Source organism: Chelonoidis abingdonii, chromosome 2 (assembly GCF_003597395.2).
Source record: "Chelonoidis abingdonii isolate Lonesome George chromosome 2, CheloAbing_2.0, whole genome shotgun sequence".
Classification (NCBI taxonomy): domain Eukaryota; kingdom Metazoa; phylum Chordata; order Testudines; family Testudinidae; genus Chelonoidis; species Chelonoidis abingdonii.
The window spans coordinates 38,506,970-38,528,876 of NC_133770.1; the positions used below are offsets into that span (position 1 = coordinate 38,506,970).

General features: G+C 40.6%; 1 protein-coding gene across 1 annotated transcript in view; it reads left to right on the forward strand.

Moving 5' to 3' along the window:
• C2H10orf67 (chromosome 2 C10orf67 homolog) overlaps positions 1-21,907 on the forward strand; it is a 144,039-nt gene that overhangs the window by 20,602 nt on the left and 101,530 nt on the right. The window contains 3 exon segments of the mRNA XM_075061938.1: positions 3,180-3,326; positions 19,566-19,713; positions 20,940-20,998. Coding sequence (XP_074918039.1) covers positions 3,180-3,326; positions 19,566-19,713; positions 20,940-20,998 — 354 coding nt within the window.

Below are 21,907 nucleotides of genomic sequence, written 5' to 3' on the forward strand. Positions count from 1 at the left end.
GCCTCCACCTAGGAGCTGCAGGGACATGCCAGTAGGAACTGGGGAAGCCCCTCCCCAGGTAAGCGCTACTCCAACCCCAGGCTTGGGCCCCCTCCCACACATCCAAACTGCTGCTGCTGGCCCAGGGGCTGCCCAACTCAGGCAGCCCCTGAGCCAGCACCAGCTGCTGCAGAAGTCACGGAGGTCATGGAAAGTCCCAGAATCCATGACCTCTGTGACAGACGTGCAGCCTTAATGATGAATATTATTATTTTGTTGTCATTAAATTCCACTTTAAGTTTACAAAGCAGATTAAAGCATATTAGAGAAGAGACTGTTTTGCCCTTTATTCTCCTTAATGTGAAAAATTAAGGACATAAGAACTACAATACTGGGTCAGACCAATGGTCCATCTAGCCCGGTATCCTGTCTCTGACAGTCACCAGTATCCTTGCAGCAGACACACTGAGTATGGAACAGAGCAGTTGGAGTGATCCACCCCTGTCTTCACCTCACAGCTTCTGCCTGTCCGAGGTTTGTTAATACAATGAGCAACAAAAATGGTTCAAGGTCTAGAAAACATGCCCTGTGGGGGAAGATTGAAAAGACTGGGTATGTTTAGTCTGGAAAAGAGAAGACTGACAGGGAACGTGATAACAGTTTTCAAGTACATAAAAGGTTGTTACAAGGAAGAGGAAGAAAAATTGTTCTCCTTAACCTCTAAGGACAGGACAAGAAGCAATGGGCTTAAATTGCAGTAGGGGAAGTTTAGGATGGATATTAGGAAAAACTTCCTAACTGTCAGGGTAGTTAAGTACTGGAATAAATTGCCTAGGGAGGTTTTGGAATCTCCATAATTAGAGATTTTTAAAAGGAGGTTAGCCAAACACCTGTCAGGGATGGCCTAGATCAGTGGTTTTCAAAGTTTTTTTTCTGGTGACCCAGTTGAAGAAAATTGTTGATGCCCATGACCCAACGAAGCTGGGGATAAGGGGTGTGGGGTGCAGGTGGGGCTCAGGGCTGGGGCAGAGGCTTGGGGTGAGGGTTGTGGGGTAGGGCCAGGAATGAGGGGTTCAGGATGTGGGAGGGGGCTCTGGGCTGGGGCAGGGGGTTAGCATGTGGGAGGGGCTCAGGGTTCTGGGCTGGGGATGCAGCCTCTGGGGTGGGGCCGGGAATGAGGCGTTGGGATGCGGGATGCGGGAGGGGGCCTCAGGGCTGGGGCAGGGATTGGGGCATGGGGTTGAGGCATGGCCTTACCTCTGGTGGCTCTCGGTCAGTGGTGCAGCTGGGGTGCAGAGGCAGGCTTCCTGCTTGTCCTGGCACCATGGACTGCGCTGCGCCCTGGAAGTGGCCAGCAGCAAGTCTGGCTCCTAGGTGGAGGCACGCAAGTGGCTCCACACAGCTCTCGCCCGCAGGCATCACCCACCCAGCTCCCATTGGCCGGAAACCAGCCAATGGGCGTGCAGAGCTAGTGCTCGGGGCAGGGGCAGCGCAGAGCCCTGTACCTTCCCTGCCTAAAAGCCGAATCCGCTGCTGGATGCTTCCAGGGCACAGCGTGGTATTGGTACAGGTAGACACTAGCCTGTCTTAGCTGGGCAGCACCACCGATGGGACTTTTAATGGCCTGGTCAGTGGTGCTGACCAGAGCCACTGCGACCCAGTGCCTTACAGTCTGCAACCCAGTATTGGGTCACAACTTGCAATTTGAAAACAACTGATCTAGATAAACTTAGTCCTGCCATGAGTGCAGGGGACTGGACTAGATCAGCTCTCGAGCTCCCTTCCAGTCCTATGATTCTATGATAACAGTGCAAAATTAAATTGAATGTCACATTAACTGTACATTTTTCACGTTAGAGATGTATTAAAATATATAGGATGTATTCATTGTGTTCGTTGTCAAGTTATCTGGAGTGTCTCATGAGCATGAGTGCCAACCTCGGGGCAGACTGTCAAGGAACATGGCATAAACCCCAAACTGGTTGTATGTTCTATAATTAGATTAGAACTCTTAAAGAACTATAAGTCTTCATATGGAATAACGTTCCCCTTTGGCACTTTGTTCTGTCTTGCCTCTCAGGCAAACCTGCCTTTGTGATATATGATCCCCTTTGCCAAAAATCACAACAATATTCCAGTTATTCCCAGTCCCAAAGGACTAGTCACATACCCCAGGTCAACTGTGCCTCAGATCACAAACCAAAGACAATGCCTGTAGCTAATCCTATAATACTAATTCAAGATTTATTAATTGGGAAGAAGAAATGTTGTTTACAAGGTTAAAGACACGATACTGTCTTATGTTCCAAAAGATGATTGCTGCTTTAATATGCGAGCTTTATATATCCTTTAGGGCTAACCCAAGCTAAACCACTGGGGACCCTTTGCTTATGCTTAGAAATCATCGCCTCTCAGAGTTCAAGCAGCATAAGGATAATAATTTTTCCTTAACAGGGATTTTTATTACTTTCCCCCAGCAAGGGCTTGTGCGTGTACCCTCTTCAGAGGGGTGGGGAAGGCACTCAACTGGGTCTTTTATCCATTACTGTTCCACAACAGCTTGGCTTGTGTGTAGACCTTCTTTTGTTGGGCAGGAGATAACACCTCTTTTGGTAAACTAGTATTTCATGCTTGAGAGTGCTTCTCCCTTTACTGTCAGGGCTAACAGTCTTAAACATTTTTATAGTTACAGAGAAGACACTTAAACACTACCTTATAACATGACATACAAATATTATAAGTATGATTAATACATGCAGCATCCTACAAGCATTCCATAAAACACATTCTTAAAACTCTAATATCTATTTTAACAATGCTAACACACAGGCAAGCCAGACTGGTTTCTAGTTATGCATTTGTCAGTGTCCAGTGAGGCCCAGTGGCCTTGGCATGAGCTGGCACCTGATCTGCCAGTGTCTCATCCATCTTTTCTGTTCTTTTTCAGTATGTTTTACTTTATATGCTTTTCTTGTATAATTATTCTGTAAATGCCCTTTTGTTTCTGTACTTGAAATGCAGTTAAATGTTGTTCTAATGAAAAGCTAATCACATTCAACAGGACTACAGAACTTAATGTTTAATAATAGTGTCCTTAAGTTACAACAAAAAGTATCCTGAAATTCTGTAACTTTAAGAAAAAGTACTGTGTGATTTTATATAACTAGCATATCTCACTGGAGGATCTTCTCTTGTAACAGAAAAATTATCACATACAGGAAGATGCAGATTCTTCATTAGCAGCGAGTTGGCAGGTTTTGATTAAGACGCTCCAGGAGAAAGAGTCTAAAATTCAAAAATTAGAAGCAGAATTACAAGAATATCAGGAAAGTGAAGATACAAAAATGGTAGGTTTTTTGTAAAAAATCATGAATTTATTCTTTTAACATGTTTATTTACTGTAGTAGCATTTCCTAGTCTCATTATAAGGGTATAGGAAACTAGCTAGAAAACCTGTTCAAACAGCAAATTAAAACACAAGTGGAAAAAGACCAAAGTTTTTTCAATAGGAAGTTTGTTTTGAAGATGTATCCTCCTGGAATTTTTTCTTTAAATGTTTCTCCTGTTGTTAGCATGATTGGGAGATAGTAAATCTTTTTCAGGGCAGAGACAGTATATTTGTATGGTTTTTGTGCAGTGCCTAGATCAGTGAGGCCCCTTAGTGCATTTGCAATATAAAACATATAATAATAATTTCTGAAAGAAGATCTCTGGTCAGAAAAAGCCTCTGAAACTGCTGGAGGAAATAAAAATACTCCTAACCTGATTTTTCCAGATTTAATTAAAAACTGATAAAAAGTGGCACAGAAGTTGACCACTTCAGGGGGAAAAAAAAATAAAAACTGAACAGTTTCCTTATTTAAACTGAATCAAGGAGAATAACTCACCGAAGGGGAGAGTCTTGCCTCATATGAATTAAGTATTTAAAGAAATAAATCCTTGCCTCAGTGACAATTTAACATTAAGTAATCACAGGCGATTAGAAATTTAAGAAATAACCAAAGAAAAGACCACTGCTGCAGACTTACTGGTGCACAGGCACGCTCTGAAAAGTGAACTTTCTGGGAAAAACAGACACTGTGGTGTAATAAACTATTGGCAGTGACCCCATGGGTGTACATTTGTGGAAGTTATTATTTCATATGTTTTTACGCAAATATGTAAATAAGTATCTGTTACCTCTGTTTCCCTAAAAACCAACCCAGGCTCGCACGTGTATTAGTTTTATTACAATGCTGCTGTTAAGTCAGATAGAAAAGAGATGGAGCTTATTCATACACGCACACATTCACTGCATTCATACCCTCATGCACCCACACACTTACACAGGCAGAGAGTTACTGGAGACAGCATGGAGGCTGAGATGCCGAAGCATGGTAGATCTGGTATGTCGGCCTGCGGTCACAAATTCAGGCTGCTGGGCAGGTCAAGAAGCAGCAGCTGCTTGCGTGCATGGCTGCTTCCTTTGGCTGGAACTGGGTGGCTCCTGTCATGTACACTGAGTTTTCCTTCTGTGTCCATCACCGAGAAGCATTCCCAGACCAGTTCCTTTCATGCATACCAGGTTCTTCTTTTCTTTACAGCACCCTGTGATTGCCTTCTCAGGACAGATTATATTATACACACCTGGCTCCTGGCTCTGGGCTCCTTTCTCCTTGCAGTTCCTCTCTGCCCAGTCCTACATACACTCCCTTGTTCACACTCTCTCTTATTGTGTGATGGGATATTAAACAGCTTGGAAGTTCATACAAATGGTAACTTGAAAAGGTTACAGAGCTTGCAGAGGTTACAAAACTTAAGACTATGCTAACAATAACCGAAGTTACAAAGTCTGCAAAAAGGTTGCAGAACTTAATGATACAAGCTACAGATCTTACAATCACATTTGAGCGGAGGCTTTACATAACATTTCCAACTTTCCCCAGGTTCCTCTATGTCTAGCCGTCAGTGTTGGATGATTTCATATAGGAATTGTGGCAGAAGTGAGTCTTGAAAAGGGACTCGAAAGGGGAGAGAGTAGTAGCTTTACGGATCAGTTCACATTTATTTACAGGTTTGGAACGTGAGAATTTTAAAAATTTAACCTACAAAATACAGTAGGCAGTGGAGAATAAAATGCACTAAGGAGGCACTGAGGAACAGCTTACACTAGCAAAGGAAAAAAAGCAATGTTATTTATATATCACCAACAGTTAGCATCCACACACTTTATCCACTAATCCCATTTCCTAAATGCACTTCTTTGGGTATGTATACACTGCAATATAAAAAACCTGTGGCACTGAGTCAGAGCTCAGGTCAGCTGACTTGGGTCAGGCTCAAGCTGCAAGGCTATAAAATTGCAGTGTAGACATTTGTGCCATGTGTCTCGTATAACAGTGTATATCGGGTCGGCAACCTTTCAGAAGTGCTGTGCCGAGTCTTCATTTATTCACTCTAATTTAAGGTTTTGCATGACAGTCATACATGTTAATGTTTTTAGAAGGTCTCTTTTTATGTCTATAATATATAACTAAACTATTGTTGTATGTCAAGAAAATAAGGTTTTTAAAATGTTTAAGAAACTTCATTTAAAATTAAATTAAAATGCAGAGCCCCCCGGACTGGTGGCTAGGACCCAGGTAGTGTGAGTGCCACAGAAAATCAGCTCATGTGCTGCCTTTGGCACCCGTGCCATAGGTTGCCTACCCCTGTTATAGACTAACAGATGTACTGGAGCATGAGTGTGCTAATAAGTGGAAGTGCTAATAAATAAATACAACTATGACTTTGTTGGCATCACTGAAACTTGGTGGGATAATACACATGATTGGAATGTTGGTGTGGATGGGTATAGTTTGGTCAGGAAGGATAGACAAGGGAAAAAGGGAGGAGGGGTTGTCTTATGTATTAAAAATGTGCACACTTGGACTGAGGTGGAGATGGACATAGGAGACGGAAGTGTTGAGAGTCTCTGGGTTAGGATAAAAGGGGTAAAAAACAAGGGTGATGTCGTGCTAGGAGTCTACTACAGGCCACCTAACCAGGTGGAAGAGGTGGATGAGGCTTTTTTTAAACAACTAACAAAATCATCCAAAGCCCAAGATTTGGTGGTGATGGGGGACTTCAACTATCCAGATATATGCTGGGAAAATAACACCGCGGGGCACAGACTATCCAATAAGTTCCTGGACTGCATTGCAGACAACTTTTTATTTCAGAAGGTTGAAAAAGCTACTAGGGGGGAAGCTGTTCTAGACTTGATTTTAACAAATAGGGAGGAACTTGTTGAGAATTTGAAAGTAGAAGGAAGCTTGGGTGAAAGTGATCATGAAATCATAGAGTTTGCAATTCTAAGGAAGGGTAGAAGGGAGTACAGCAAAATAGAGACAATGGATTTCAGGAAGGCGGATTTTGGTAAGCTCAGAGAGCTGATAGGTAAGGTCCCATGGGAATCAAGACTGAGGGGAAAAACAACTGAGGAGAGTTGGCAGTTTTTCAAAGGGACACTATTAAGGGCCCAAAAGCAAGCTATTCCGATGGGTAGGAAAGATAGAAAATGTGGCAAAAGACCACCTTGGCTTAACCACGAGATCTTGCATGACCTACAAAATAAAAAGGAGTCATATAAAAAATGGAAACTAGGTCAGATTACAAAGGATGAATATAGGCAAATAACACAGGAATGCAGGGGCAAGATTAGAAAGGCAAAGGCACAAAATGAGCTCAAACTAGCTATGGGAATAAAGGGAAACAAGAAGACTTTTTATCAATACATTAGAAGCAAGAGGAAGACCAAGGACAGGGTAGGCCCGCTGCTCAGTGAGGAGGGAGAAACAGTAACAGGAAACTTGGAAATGGCAGAGATGCTTAATGACTTCTTTGTTTCGGTCTTCACTGAGAAGTCTGAAGGAATGTCTAACATAGTGAATGCTTATGGGAAGGGGGTAGGTTTAGAAGATAAAATAAAAAAAGAGCAAGTTAAAAATCACTTAGAAAAGTTAGATGCCTGCAAGTCACCAGGGCCTGATGAAATGCATCCTAGAATACTCAAGGAGTTAATAGAGGAGGTATCTGAGCCTCTAGCTATTATCTTTGGAAAGTCATGGGAGACGGGAGAGATTCCAGAAGACTGGAAAAGGGCAAATATAGTGCCCATCTATAAAAAGGGAAATAAAAACAACCCAGGAAACTACAGACCAGTTAGTTTAACTTCTGTGCCAGGGAAGATAATGGAGCAAGTAATTAAAGAAATCATCTGCAAACACTTGGAAGGTGGTAAGGTGATAGGGAATAGCCAGCATGGATTTGTAAAGAACAAATCATGTCAAACCAATCTGATCACTTTCTTTGATAGGATAACGAGTCTTGTGGATAAGGGAGAAGCGGTGGATGTGGTATACCTAGACTTTAGTAAGGCATTTGATACGGTCTCGCATGATATCCTTATCGATAAACTAGGCAAATACAATTTAGATGGGGCTACTATAAGGTGGGTGCATAACTGGCTGGATAACCGTACTCAGAGAGTAGTTATTAATGGCTCCCAATCCTGCTGGAAAGGTATAACAAGTGGGGTTCCGCAGGGGTCTGTTTTGGGACCGGCTCTGTTCAATATCTTCATCAACGACTTAGATGTTGGCATAGAAAGTACGCTTATTAAGTTTGCGGACGATACCAAACTGGGAGGGATTGCAACTGCTTTGGAGGACAGGGTCAAAATTCAAAATGATCTGGACAAATTGGAGAAATGGTCTGAGGTAAACCGGATGAAGTTCAATAAAGACAAATGCAAAGTGCTCCACTTAGGAAGGAACAATCAGTTTCACACATACAGAATGGGAAGAGACTGTCTAGGAAGGAGTATGGCAGAAAGAGATCTAGGGGTCATAGTGGACCACAAGCTGAATATGAGTCAACAGTGTGATACTGTTGCAAAAAAAGCAAACGTGATTCTGGGATGCATTAACAGGTGTGTTGTAAACAAGACACGAGAAGTCATTCTTCCGCTCTACTCTGCGCTGGTTAGGCCTCAACTGGAGTATTGTGTCCAGTTCTGGGCACCGCATTTCAAGAAAGATGTGGAGAAATTGGAGAGGGTCCAGAGAAGAGCAACAAGAATGATTAAAGGTCTTGAGAACATGACCTATGAAGGAAGGCTGAAAGAATTGGGTTTATTTAGTTTGGAAAAGAGAAGACTGAGAGGGGACATGATAGCAGTTTTCAGGTATCTAAAAGGGTGTCATCAGGAGGAGGGAGAAAACTTGTTCACCTTAGCCTCTAATGATAGAACAAGAAGCAATGGGCTTAAACTGCAGCAAGGGAGATTTAGGTTGGACATTAGGAAAAAGTTCCTAACTGTCAGGGTAGTTAAACACTGGAATAAATTGCCTAGGGAGGTTGTGGAATCTCCATCTCTGGAGATATTTAAGAGTAGGTTAGATAAATGTCTATCAGGGATGGTCTAGACAGTATTTGGTCCTGCCATGAGGGCAGGGGACTGGACTCAATGACCTCTTGAGGTCCCTTCCAGTCCTAGAGTCTATGAATCTATGAGCTTTTGTAGATGAATACCTACTTCGTCAGATGCATGTAGATGTCTTGAGAGATCTGCAACTTTTGCACCTGGCAAGCAATTCAGCATGCATTTCTCCCAGTCATCACAGACCCAGCTATCTGTATTTCTAATGATCAAATTCCTCATTACTATTACCTGTGGCTGGGATTTTGGGCCTTGAACAGCCCAGATGGGAGAGGCCTGTTTGCTTGTGTTTTCTTTGTAATCTCTGAGTGATTAATCCTTCTCTGTCACTGTGGGAGTGGTGTGAAGCAGCAGGATTTATTATGTCAGTTGCCAACTGAATTCCTCAGTGGACAAACAAGAGTGTCAAACAGAGGAGTTTGCAGGAGGGAGTGTTCTCAGGTCCAGCTCTATACCAGGTAGTGGAAATGGATGACCAGGGGACAACAGCTGAGACCTGCTTTGGATGTACTTTATCTCCCTTTCTGCTGAAAGATTGAAGAAATTTCTGGTGCATGAAGTGCAAGTTGGACATATTGGAGGAGATAATAACATGGTCTGGAAGTGGACATTTCAACACTGCATAGCATTTTAGAAAATAAAGATTTCTTGAACAGCCATATTCTGAAATTGTTGCCACAGACACCACACAGGGAAGGATCATTGATAAGGGAACTAGAGAGAGTAGAAGATGAAGATTCAGATTGTCACAAATAGGGGGGCCAAGAACCAGGAGGTAGTCAATTTAGGTAGAAGTATTGAATTGTTTTGAGATACCGAGTGAGTCAGGGACCAAGGGACCCGTCTCTGGAGAAATGAAACAGAAAGTTGCAGGGTTCATACCTGATGGGTGTCCTTGCAGTCTGAAGCAGGTTGCTACCAAGAGAGGTTCTTCAGCCATAATAGGAATGGGCGACTCACAGGAGGGACACAAAGGGGGGCACTAGCTAAAGGGGGGAGGCATGTGAGCCCCCACATGATTCCTCCACACCCTGCCCCCAGCCTGGGGCTCTGTGCTCTCCCCATTCCCTCCCCATCCCATGTTACCTGGAGGGGACTCTGTCCTCCTGCTGTGCTGGAAACTGCAGTGGTGAAAGGAGCAGAATGTGGAGGTGCTGGGCAGCAGCTCTTTCAGCGTGGCTTTACTGCTCCCAGACCTTCTATGCAGCGGCGGCTCCTGTCTGGGGTGGGGTCTGGGGGTGGGGACTGGGGGTGGTACCAGTACAGCCATGCCAGAGGAGGTGTCGGGATGGGGCGCTGGCTCCTGGGAGTGGTGGCCTCACGGTCTGCTCCTTTCGCTACTGTGGTTCCCTGATGAATGCCCCTGCAGGCGTCTGGCGAGAGACATGTGACCCTTCTTACCCGTCCCAAGCACCACTTGATCTCTGTGACATTTTCTGCCCCAGGGCTGGAGCTGTCAGCTTGGAGGCTACGCAGCTCTCAGCCACTGCTGGTGGTGTGCCCCCAGCGCCTCCTAACCCCTGGGCAGCAGGGGGACCCTGCAGCTCCCAGCCACTGAGGGCGGGGGGGGGCACCCCACAGCTCTCAGCCACCAGCGGTGGCGGGGGATCCCCCACAGCTCCAGCTGCAGCAGGCAGTGAGGGGATCCCAGAGCTCCCACTCCCTGTGGGCAGTGGGGGCCCCCACAGCTGCGCAGCTGGTGGCAAGGGGATCTTCCCGAAGCAGCCTAATGGCGGCATGCCTCCCCTCTTCCACAGCTGTCTGGCAGGAGGCGGGGGGCTCTCTCTGCAGCTGCTCAGCCCCGGCAAGTGGCATGGGGACCTTGCCACTGCTCAGCCGTGGTGCGGAACCCATCGCAGCTCCCAGCTACTGGGGGAGAGGACAAAGGGACCCCAAAGTCCCCAGCTGCTATGGGTGCTGGACTCTCCTCCCTCTCCATTTTGTCAGGGATATTTTTAGTAAAAATCACAAACAGGATCATGGGCTTCCATGAATATTTGTTCACTGCCCGTGATTTTTATCAAAAATATCGCTGATAAAATCTGAACCTTAGACATTAGCGACTCCATATTAAGAAGAGTGGACAGATAATTCAGCAAAGGGCACAAGGATAATAGGACAGTGTGATGTCTCCCTAGAGCAAAAATATGAGATGTAAGTTTTTACTTGTGATGATACATGTTGGAACCAATGATACAGCATCACATGGTACTACACAGATTACAGAAGACTTCAGGAATCTTGGAAGAGAGCTGAAGAAGAGGAAAGGTCACATGATCATCTCAGAGCTCCTTCCAATCACACAAGTGACAGAAGGCAAAAGCCAGAAAGTACTGGAAGCAAACAATGGGCTGCACAACTGGTGTGAAGCTGCTGGTTTTCATTTTGTGGAACAGTGTGCCACATTCCAGTGGAAGAGGGAGCTATGTGAACAGGATGACCTGTCTCTCACAGATAAGGGGTGACACATTGTGATTGGACCTTTAAGAGAAGTCAGGGCCCAGTCTATCTGTGACTGCCTGTGAGTAATTGACTGCCCAACTGGCTGCTAAATGGTTAAGCAGTAAACAAGCACCAGGAACCTAATGCAAAGGTTATTCAAGACTAGTTAGAAAAAGCATTCCCAAAAAGACAGGAAGCTCCTTAGGAGAGGAGTTCTTGGGGGAGTTCCCCAAAGCAAGGAGCCTAGAGGGAGCACTCTTGGAGACCGGGAACTCCCTTGCGGGACCACCGGAGCAGGGAATCTAGGAGATGCTTGGAGGGATAAGAGGTTCCTAAAGGGAGATCTGCAGAAGGCAGGCATTTAGGATGGTGTGGGGAAAGGCTCAGCAAAAGGATTCTCCAAACAGTGGTCAGAAGCCCAGCCTGCCAGCAACTGTGTGCTGCCCTGGGGAAGAGCTGTAGCTGACAGTTCTCTGTTGACCACGACTCTGGGGAAGGACTCTACCCAGGTAGAGGCAAGAGACTTGACTCTAGGGGGCAGACACTAGAGTGAAGAGAACCTTGCAGGTAAAGGGCCTGGACAGAGGTCAGCAGTGGACTGAGGTAGGAACAGATAGCCTCAGAAAAACCCGGTCTCCCAGCTAAGATGCTGGGGTGGAGGTTTGCTTATGTTTAGTGTTGTATCTTTTTTTTTAAATAAACAAGACCCTCTGAAGAGGGTGATCTTCAGTATCTGAATGCCTGCTTGGACATGTTTATATGCTGGGTGAGAGGCAATCAAGGCAGGGCTCACCTGTGGTGCCGTGCCTAATAGCCAGGGGGTGAGCCAAGATGGCCTGCACTATAATGTGGGGCTAATAATCTCATCTGGAGACTAACTGAAGTATCCAGGATGACATTAACTAGCAATGCAAGGGAAGAATGCTATTGTGTCACAAACAAATTGAACTGAAGTGGCAAAGGATTTTAAGTTAAGAAATTTTTCAACTGTTTATGTATCAATGGAATCTGAGTATCAAGCAAAAGGTGTTGGAAAATTCTCACTGATGCAAAGAAATTTGATATAATTGGCATTACTGAAATCTGGTGGGGTGAGTTGCATGACTGCAATGTTAAAATCACTGGTTTATAACCTATTTAGGAAGGATAGAGTGGGTGAAAACGGTGGTGGGGGAGAACACTCCATTAAAGACACGCTTATTTGTTTTAGAATTATTGATAACTCAGAACCACAGAATCTTGAATGCATATGTATCAGTGTGCTGACAAAACCCAGGAAGAAGTATTGGGAGATCTGTTACACACCACTGGAGAACAGGATAAGCTACAAGATGAGACCAGTAATCATGACCTGATTGCATTCAGTATGGGCAAACAAAGGACCGTCCCAACCGGTTTTACAATATTTAATGCATCAAAAGGGCTAATTTCCCAAAGCTGAGGAAACATGAGTGAAATTGACTGGGAGGAAGAATTTAGACAGAAAAGGGTAAATGAAGAATTCTTTAAGAGGAATTTATTAGATGTCCAAAAAGCCACAGTTCATCAACCAAGAAAGAGGATAACTATAGCTAAAAGCTGATCCTGGTTCAGTGATGAGGTGAAGGCAGCAATTAGAAATAAAAAAATGGAAAAAGAATAAATAGGTATCAATTAATGTACATTAGATGTTTTGAGGTCTAGAAAATTGAAAAGGGAAACTAAAGATACTACAGAAAAATCCATGGCTACCAGGGCTAAGGACAATAGGGAGGGTTTTTTTAAGTATATTTCCAACAAAAGAAATACTAGCAGTGGCACAGGCCTGTTACTAGGTGGATATGATAAAACTATTAATAGCGATGCAGAAAAGGCAGAAGTAATCAATCAGTATTTCTATTCTGCAAGATGATGTGCTTGTATCAGAAGAGAGTAATGAAGTACTTTCCAGTCCAATATTTACCAAGTTAGATCTTAAACAAATTCTGCTAGGGTTAGATACTTTTAAATCAGTAGGCCCAAGTAACTGGTACCCAGAAGTCCCAAAAGAGCTGGCTGAGGAGGTCTCTAGCCCATTGATGTTAATTTCTAATAAATTTTGGAATACTGGGGAAATACTAGAAGACTGGAAAAGTGCTAATGTTGTGCCAATATTCAAAAGAGGCAAGTGGGATGACCCAGTCACCCAGCTAACTATAGGCAGGTTACCGTGACATCAGCCCTGGGCAAAATAATGGAAAAGTAGATATGAGATTCAATAAATAAATAATGAAAGGATAGGAATATGATGAGTGCCTGTCAACATGGTTTTATGGAAAATAGGTCTTGTCAAGCAAACCTGATTTTATTCTTTGAGGAGAATACAAGTTTGGTTGTTAAAAGTAACTGAGTAGATAGGTGTAATAGACTTTGATCATGTACAACATGACATTCTGATTATAAAATTGGCAATATACAATATCAAAGAAGCACATGTTAAATGGATTAAAAACTGATTAACAGACAAATCTCAAAAGTTAGTCATCAATGGAAAATCAAGATTAAATCAGGGTGTTTCTACTGGGGTTTGGTATTAAGCCTGACACCATTCAACATTTTCATCATGGTCTGGAAGTACGTCTAAAATTACTGCTGATAAAATTTATAGATGGCACAAAGATGGGCAGAGTGATAAATAATGAGAACAGATTGGTCATACATAGTGATCTGGATCACTTGGTAAGCTGGGCACATTCAAAGAAAAGTGTTTTAATACAGACAAATACAGTACGAAGTTGTACATCTAGGAATAAGGAATGCCATACCTACAGAATGGAGGACCGTATCCTGGAAAGCAGTGACTCTGAAGAGGATTAAAGGGCCATACTGAAGAAACAACTCAATGTGAGCTCTCAATGCAATGCCGTGGCAAAATGAGCTAATGTGATCCTTGAATGTAAAAAGGTGAGTAGGAGTAGGGAGGTGATTTTGTCTCTGGATAAGGTACTGGTGAGACAGATACTAGTATACTGCATTCCAGTGTCCACATTTTAAAAACGATATTGGAAAAATTGGAGAAATGTAGAAAAGAGCCACAAAAATTGTCTGAGGGTTGAAGTAAATGCCTTACAGGGATAGTCTTAGGGTATGTCTACACTGTAGTTAGACACCCGTGGCTGGCCTGTGCCATGTGGCTCTGGCTAAGAGGCTGTTTAATTGCGGTGTAGATAAGCTCTGGGATCCTTCCACCACTCAGGGTCCTAGAATTCAGGCTGCAGCCTGAGCCTGAATGTGTACAGCACAATTAAACGGCTCCTTATCCTAAGCCCTGCGAGCCTGGGTCAGCTGGCACTGGCCAGCTACGAGTTTGTAGCTGCAGTACCAACATATCTTTAAAGAGTTCATTCTGTTTTAGTTTATCAAAGAGCCGGGTAGTAAAGGGCTCTTTAATCTATCAGAGTGAGGCATAACAAGAATCATGGCTGGAAACTGAAACCAGACGAATTCCAGTTGGAAATAAGGCACATGTTTTTAACAGTAAAAGTAACCATCAAGAACATGATGCATTCTCCCAGCCTGATATCTTCAAATCAAGATTGTATTCCTTTCTGGAAGATATGCTTTAGCCAAATACAAGTTATTGGGTTCAATAAAAGGAGGAACTGTGAAATGTAATGGCCTGCAATATACAGGAGGTTAAACTAGATGATCTGATGATCTTTTCTGGCTTTAAACTTTATGAATCTATGAAATATGTAAATGTATTCACTGTAAAAAAGCTAAAATGGTAAATAAAACACTGGAACATCATAAGGTTGAATAAATATTTTACAAATAAATGGAAAAGTGTATCTTGTAATAGCTACTAACTAAAGTATAGTAAATGTAAGTTTGCTTTTCATAGAAATGTAGGACTGGAAGGGACCTCGATCAGTCATGTAGTGCGGTCCCTACACAGAGGCCAGACAATACATCAGATACTTCTTGCACAATTGCCCCCTCTTGTGGTGTACAGACACAAGTACTTAAAATAGATCTTAAAAAGGAAAAGATGCATAATATAATGAGTGACAGCTTTCTAAAAATGATCTTTTGGGGGGACAAACACCCAATAGCAACAAAAGAATTGAGAAATCTTCTGTTTGACTCTTTTAACCAAATTATGTACAAATACTTTAGTATTTTATACTATAATTGGTTTACTGATATTATACATAACTTTTACTGTGATATGTTTACAAAAATAATTATAACTAATCCTAAAAGTGCTGTCTGCTTATTTTTCAAGTGTATATTAAAATACACCCTCATTCATAAGTATGAGAAATGTAAATTCCTGCAGTGGAATATATGACTGTATTCTTCCACACTTACAATTGCTGAAATCAGTGGGACTACTCATATTAGAGGTTTTGAAACAAATTGATAAATTAAACAATAATAAGTCACCAGAACCAGATGGTATTCATCCAAGTGTTCTGGAGGAACTCAAATACGAAACTGCAGAACTACTAACTGGTATGTAACCTATCACTTAAATCAGCTTCTGTACAGGATGACTGGAAGATAGCTAATGTGAGACCCATTTTTTTTAAAATAGGCTCCACAAGCGATCTTGGAAATTAGAGGCCAGTAAGCTTAACTTCAGTACCAGGCAAATTGGTTGAAACTATAGTAAAAACAGAATTATCAGACCCGTAGATGAACATGATTTTTTGGGGGAGAGTCAACATGGCTTTTGTAAAGGGAAATCATGTCTCACAAATCAACTAAAATTCTTTGAGGAAGTAAATGTGGACAAGGGTGATTCTGTGGATATAGTATAATTGGACTTTCAGAAAGCCTTTGACAAGGTCCCTCATCGAAGGCTCTTAAACAAAGTAAGCAGTCATGGGTTAAGAGGGAAGTTCCTCTCATGGATCAATAACTGCTCAAAAGACAGGAAACAAAGGGTAACAATAGATGGTCCATTTTCAGAATGGAGACAGGTAAATAGTGGTGTACCTCAGGGATCTGTACTGTGACCAGTGCTGTTCAACATATTCATAAATGATCTGGAACAAGGGGTAAACAGTGAGGTGTCAAAATTTGCAGATGACACAAAATTACCTGAGATAGTTAACTCCAAAACAGACTGTAAAAAGTGACAAAGGGATCTCACAAAACTGGGTGACTGGGCCAACAAAATGGCAGATGAAATTCATTGTTGATAAATGCAAAGTAATTCACATTGGAAAACATTATTCCAACTATACATACAAAATGAGGGGGTATAAATGGCTGTTACCACGGAAGAAAGACATCTTGGAATCATTGAAGCTAGTTCTCTGAAAAGATGTGCTCAATGTGCAGCGGCAGTCAGAAAAGCTAACAGAATGTTAGTAACCATTAGGAAAGGAACAGATAATAAGACAGTAAATATCATAATGTCACTATATAAACCCATTGTATACCCATGCCTTGACTGCAGTATGTAGTTCTTGTCACCCCATTTAAAATAAGGTATATTAGAAATGGAAAAAGTACAGAGAAGGGCAACAACAATGATTAAGGGTATGGAACAGCATCTGTATGAGGGGAGATTAAAAAGACTGGGACCTTTCAGCTCGGAAAAGAGATGACTAAGGAGGGATATGATAGAGGTCTATAAAATTATGAATGATGTAGAGAAAGTGAATAAGGAAGTGTTTTTTTCCCATCACGTAACACAAGAACGGGGTATCACTCAATCAAATTAATAGGCAGCAGGTTTAAAAGAAACAAAAGGAAGCATACTTCACACAATGTACAGTCAACCTGTGTACCTCATTGCCAGGGCATGTTGTGAAGGCCAGAAGTTTAACTGGGTTCAAAAAATAATTAGATGAGTTCAAGGATGCTATGTACATCAATGGCTATTAGCTAAGATGGTCAGGGATGCAACCCCATTCTCTCAGTGTCCTAAGTCTCTATTTATGAGAAGGTGGGAGTAGATGATGGGATGGAGCACTAATAAGTTGCCCTGTTCTGTTCATATCCTTTGATGCATCTAGCATTGGCCATTGTCGGAAAATGGGATACTGGGTTAGATGGACCATTGGTCTGACCTAGTATGGCCATTCTTATGTCCAAGATACTGTTCAGTATGAAGTAAGGATGGTAGAATATGGCCCTAAATTTGTCATATTTCAGCATAATGTCTTCATATTTACCTAGTGTTCTCTTGGAAATGTAATAAAAGTTCATATCTTTAGCAACTGTGTATTTTTGCATTAATTAAAACTAAATAAAAACAATTTTGATATTTAAAAAATTATTATTGGGTAAATTGTAGATTGAAAGTAACAAATCAGCAATTTTATATATAAAGTGAGAGAGTTTAAAACCTTATGATTGCCAACCACTTTCTAACCATTTTTTGCTTACATGATTGAGTTTAAAGTCCCTTTGGTTTAAGCAAGCCAAAACTACTGCTGTGGGCAGATGGTAGAGAGAACACTACCACAAAACCTGCCACTCAAAGTGTAACAGATGACTGTAGCTACAGAAAACTGTCCCTTTGTTCATTTTGCTAATGAGTGTCCTCATTGCAGCATGAGCCTGAATAGTTAATTGTTTGCAGTTCTTGTTTATAACAGATGGTGGAGCTAGAGCTAAAGGTTATCCATGCAAAGCACAAACCATAAATTGATCTGTGAGTAAAATAAGCCCACTATGTTTTTCTGAATTGTTGCATTAAAACAGTAAGAGATAAAGACTACATTTCGATTTTAAAACATCATTTAAAAATTTTACACTTTGATTCACATAGCTAAGTCAAACATTTCTAGTTTCTTTTGTGATGATGGTGATCCTCATGCTATCAGCTCTTGATGCTCAAATTCTGCCTGGGCAAAGGAACTCATGCCTAAGCTTATTAAGTTCTGAAATAGTTATTTAAAAGGTCTTTTGAAATTGTAAATTTGTTCTGTAATGGTTTAGGGTTGAACAATGTTAGAGGAGAATGATAAATAATCACTCAAATATTTTATTGGCTGTTTTCTTAACAACCCCTCTGCAGCTTGTTAGAGACTGCCTATAGGATTTCCAAGGTTCTGGAAAGAGTTCTTGTAAAAATTAATCCTAGTCTAGTAACTAACTAATAAGCATAACTAAAAAGTTGTTTTATTAGTTTGAAAATCTATATTAACAACTTAACATAATTTCATTAACTGATATTTGACCTTTCTAGAAATTGCTACTTCTTAGTTAGCAAAAAATGGGGAGCTACAAACTAATTTTCAGGTTGAATTTTTAAAACACTCTGGAATTTTTTCCACCTGATTCCCAGTAAAATCATTGAGAGATCTGTGGCCATAACTCTGTGTAACACTTTGATAGTTTATTCCTAAAAGTTTAATTGAGTACAAGGGACTGAGAGGTGGTTTTGTTTTGTTTTTGTTTTGTTTTGTTTTGAGAAAAACATTTGAAGTAGTTGTGCAGGAGAGAATGTTTGCCATAAATGTATTTTAGTTTTGAGTTCAAGTTTACTTTTTGTTTAAAAAACTCAGAATTTTACTTTCAAAGTTCTAGGTACCAGATTCTTACTTTTTATCATTAGGTAACCTAGAAAAAGAGGCTTATTTTTGCCACGTGAAACAACTATCTTAAATTTTCTTTAGTAAGCAAAGTAATTAATAACCTGTTCTTCGTTTTTAATATTTTTAAGACTTTCAGAATTCAGTTAGATAGGCTGGTATTACTCTAAAGTTTTGTTCCAGCTTCCGAAAGCTTTTCTGTATTTTTAAAAGAAATATGTGGCAGTAAAATCTGGACAGCCATAAGACAATATATTCAAATGTTTTCAATAGCTTTGAAACAGACAAGAAAAAAAGAGTAGCTGTCCCAATAAGCTTCAGTTGCATAAGAAGTCTTTTCCATAATGGATGTGGCAAGATTTAAACAAAGGACATGCATAATAAAAATGTAAATGAGTTTGCTTTACTAAAACTATAACTTTAAAGTCTTTTGTTGTATGTTATCCTGGAACCTTCTTACTAGGTAATCACTGTTTGCATAGAGATTTAAACCATAGTCTTCAATAGCATTAAACCCCTGCATGGTCTATGTGTGACAGGCATGCAAAGCCATGTTAATGTTCAGAATATGAATTGCCTCTGGGTGGCTCCGACACCAAGTAGAAAACCAACTGCGTTGGTATCAGAAGGCCTGATGGACTCCATGCGGCTTCCAGCCTGAAAACTTCACCACTTTGACATGTGATGTGCTCCTCATGACACTGGCAGCACTGTCACTGAGAAATGGCACAAAGGCAACAAGCCCCCCTCCTTAGCCATGCACTTTGCAACCCCCTGGTGTTGCCTGTCCACAATCTCTCCTGCCTGCCTAGTTACGGACGGCACTTCATAAACACAGAGGGAAGTGTGGGTGGATAGGCCCCAGCTGCCTTCCTGGACACAGCCTCCATAATAAATTGACCTGAATGATGAGGGCGCACAAACAGTTTGATATGCATTATTCCTGTCAATAAAATGTCCCCATGTGTTATGGCTTTGTATGTAATGTACTGCAGTCTTTCTTCCAGCAAGGTCCTATTTAGTCTCTTGACTTTTTTGTATTCATATTATAACTGTGTAATAGAATTCAGAAAATTATATGATAGCTGTGTTGTATAATTATGATATTTGTGCAGCATATTAAATCCTTGATTCTTTACTTAGAAATACAAAGGTTCTCAATCTTTCAGATTATTTTTGACAGTGATGATGACAATGAAAAAAATATGCTCGAAAAAGAAAATGAGGATTTCAGAGAAGAGGTTTCTAGACTACTTGATAGGATTGCACATCTTGAAGAGTCTCTGAAACGCAGTGAAAAAGAAAATAATAAATTAGGTAAAATTTTCATGTGATGTTAGGTCAAGATGACATTTAAATACAGTATGCATTAAATGTTAAAATCAAAATGCAAATCTAGTATGGTCCAAAAATGTAGTAAATTATTCTTGGACTTTCTAACAGCTTGTTTTGTACTTTTTAATTATTCTAAACTTTTTTGAATATTTATATTTACTTTTTTACTCATGATAAAAGAATATTTGTTAATATGGAAGTTGAGACTTCTTATGTTGGTTAACAGTGTTGCTGGAGTTCATAAAATATAACACTGTTGTTTTGTAGTCTACAAAATTACTAAAATCTGAGAAAGTGTTATGTAAATATTTATATCTGTAAATGATTAAATATATTGTTAGTTTTAATTTAGTTGCCTTAAGATGAGGAGGTAAAATGGACATTATATATGGAATAGGTTTTGTGCTTGCACATACGTATTAACATACACTTCCTGGGGAAAAATATGAATTATATGTTTGTGTAGAAGTCTACAAGAATCAATTTCTTTTTCAAGTTATCAGCCCTGTTTTCAGTCCAGTTATTTTACAACATTTTTTAAAAGGAATTAATTTTGTCTTATTCTGAAATTGAGTATGTGTGTGTATATTTATAAACAAACATACACACCATTCAGTTTATAAGAACAATTAATAAGTTCAGTCTTTACTTTCAAGTTACCGCTAGTATATTGTCAGTGTTAGAAAGCTCTATGGAAAGCTAGAAATCTATGGCATTAGAACAGAATTTGTGTGGAAAATCTGGCTTCTGACTTTTGTACATCCGAATAGATTAGACATAGTAGTACCTTTTATAGTAGAAAGATGAATTTGACATAAACAGTATTCTTTATTGCTGTTTATCATCTGATTTAATGGCGCTTCTCATCTTTTCATAGTTTTGTTTGAGCAATAAAGAACCACCTGCTAAAGCACTTTGTATTGGCTGTGACTAACAGCAAGGATGTCCAGAACTAGTATTAATGAAAAGCTGTGGGCATCAGCCACACTTGGCTCTTGAACTTACTTCTTAATCTGTATCTGACCAGCCGGCTGAACAGCAGGAAGAAGGCTATGAATGTCAAGGGCAGTTGTGAAGGTCAGAGTTCTGCTAGGACTTTCATCCACTGTGCATTCCAAGAGGCTTAGACTGACCTGAAGCATACAATATAAATACACTGATGTAGGCTTGTAATTTCACGCTCTACCTTTCTCCCTATTTGTTTTCAGATAAGGAGGTTCGGGGTATGCAATTAAAAATGGAAAAAGATGAGAAAACTGTTCAAAAGGTACTGTACTGTTTTGACAGTGATGGATTTCTTTAAGCAGAAAAGCAGCAGGCTTGGATTATTCACAACGTCTATTCCAAATAATATGAGAAAGCTGAAAAATAGTCAATATCATTTCAATTGTTTCAGATTTTACATTTGTGTAACTCGATGAGTAAAAATGAGCAGGTATTCATGCCTATGCAGAAGACGGTGGTTCGGATTGTCTTCCTCCTGTCATGTCAGCATTATTTTTGCTGTATTTTAACACTAGTAAATTAGATACTTTCTCACTTCTGAACTTCAGCAAACTGTATTGGAGTTGGGTGGAGTACTTTCATTAAAAAGAAGGGCACAAGTATATTTTTAGAGAAAGAGTAACAAGGATCAAATATGGAAGTATCTGTAATTTTAGGCAAGAAATGTGTTATTCTTAATAACCTGTGTTTTGCTGTATATTTTCTGTATTTCTGGGTAATGTTATTAATTTGTCTTCAATATTATTTATGTGCTATCACTACAAGGCAGTGGTTGAACAAGACATAGTAAATACAAATCAATGCTTCTTGGCATAGGGAAGTTCTAAAAACCAAAAACACCTCACTGAGAGATGGGGAGATGTAAAGATCTATTAGATAACATGCCTAGATATCATTCCAAATGGTTTTCTTCTCTACAGTGCATTATTCCCTTTCTAAAAATGAAAGAGAAATCAAAGAACTTCTTCCCACTATAGAAAGTGGACCCTTTCCATGAAACATTTTTCAATGTGATCTATATCCCTTGTTGAAGAACTTCAGTTTAGCAAGGTCTTACCCTTTTCATTAAGGTATTTTCATCTTTGTGGTGAAATCTCTGGCAAGTAATGACCCTTTATATGATAAAAATCTTCATATTAAGTTGTTTTCACTGTCCAGGGAGAGGAAGAAT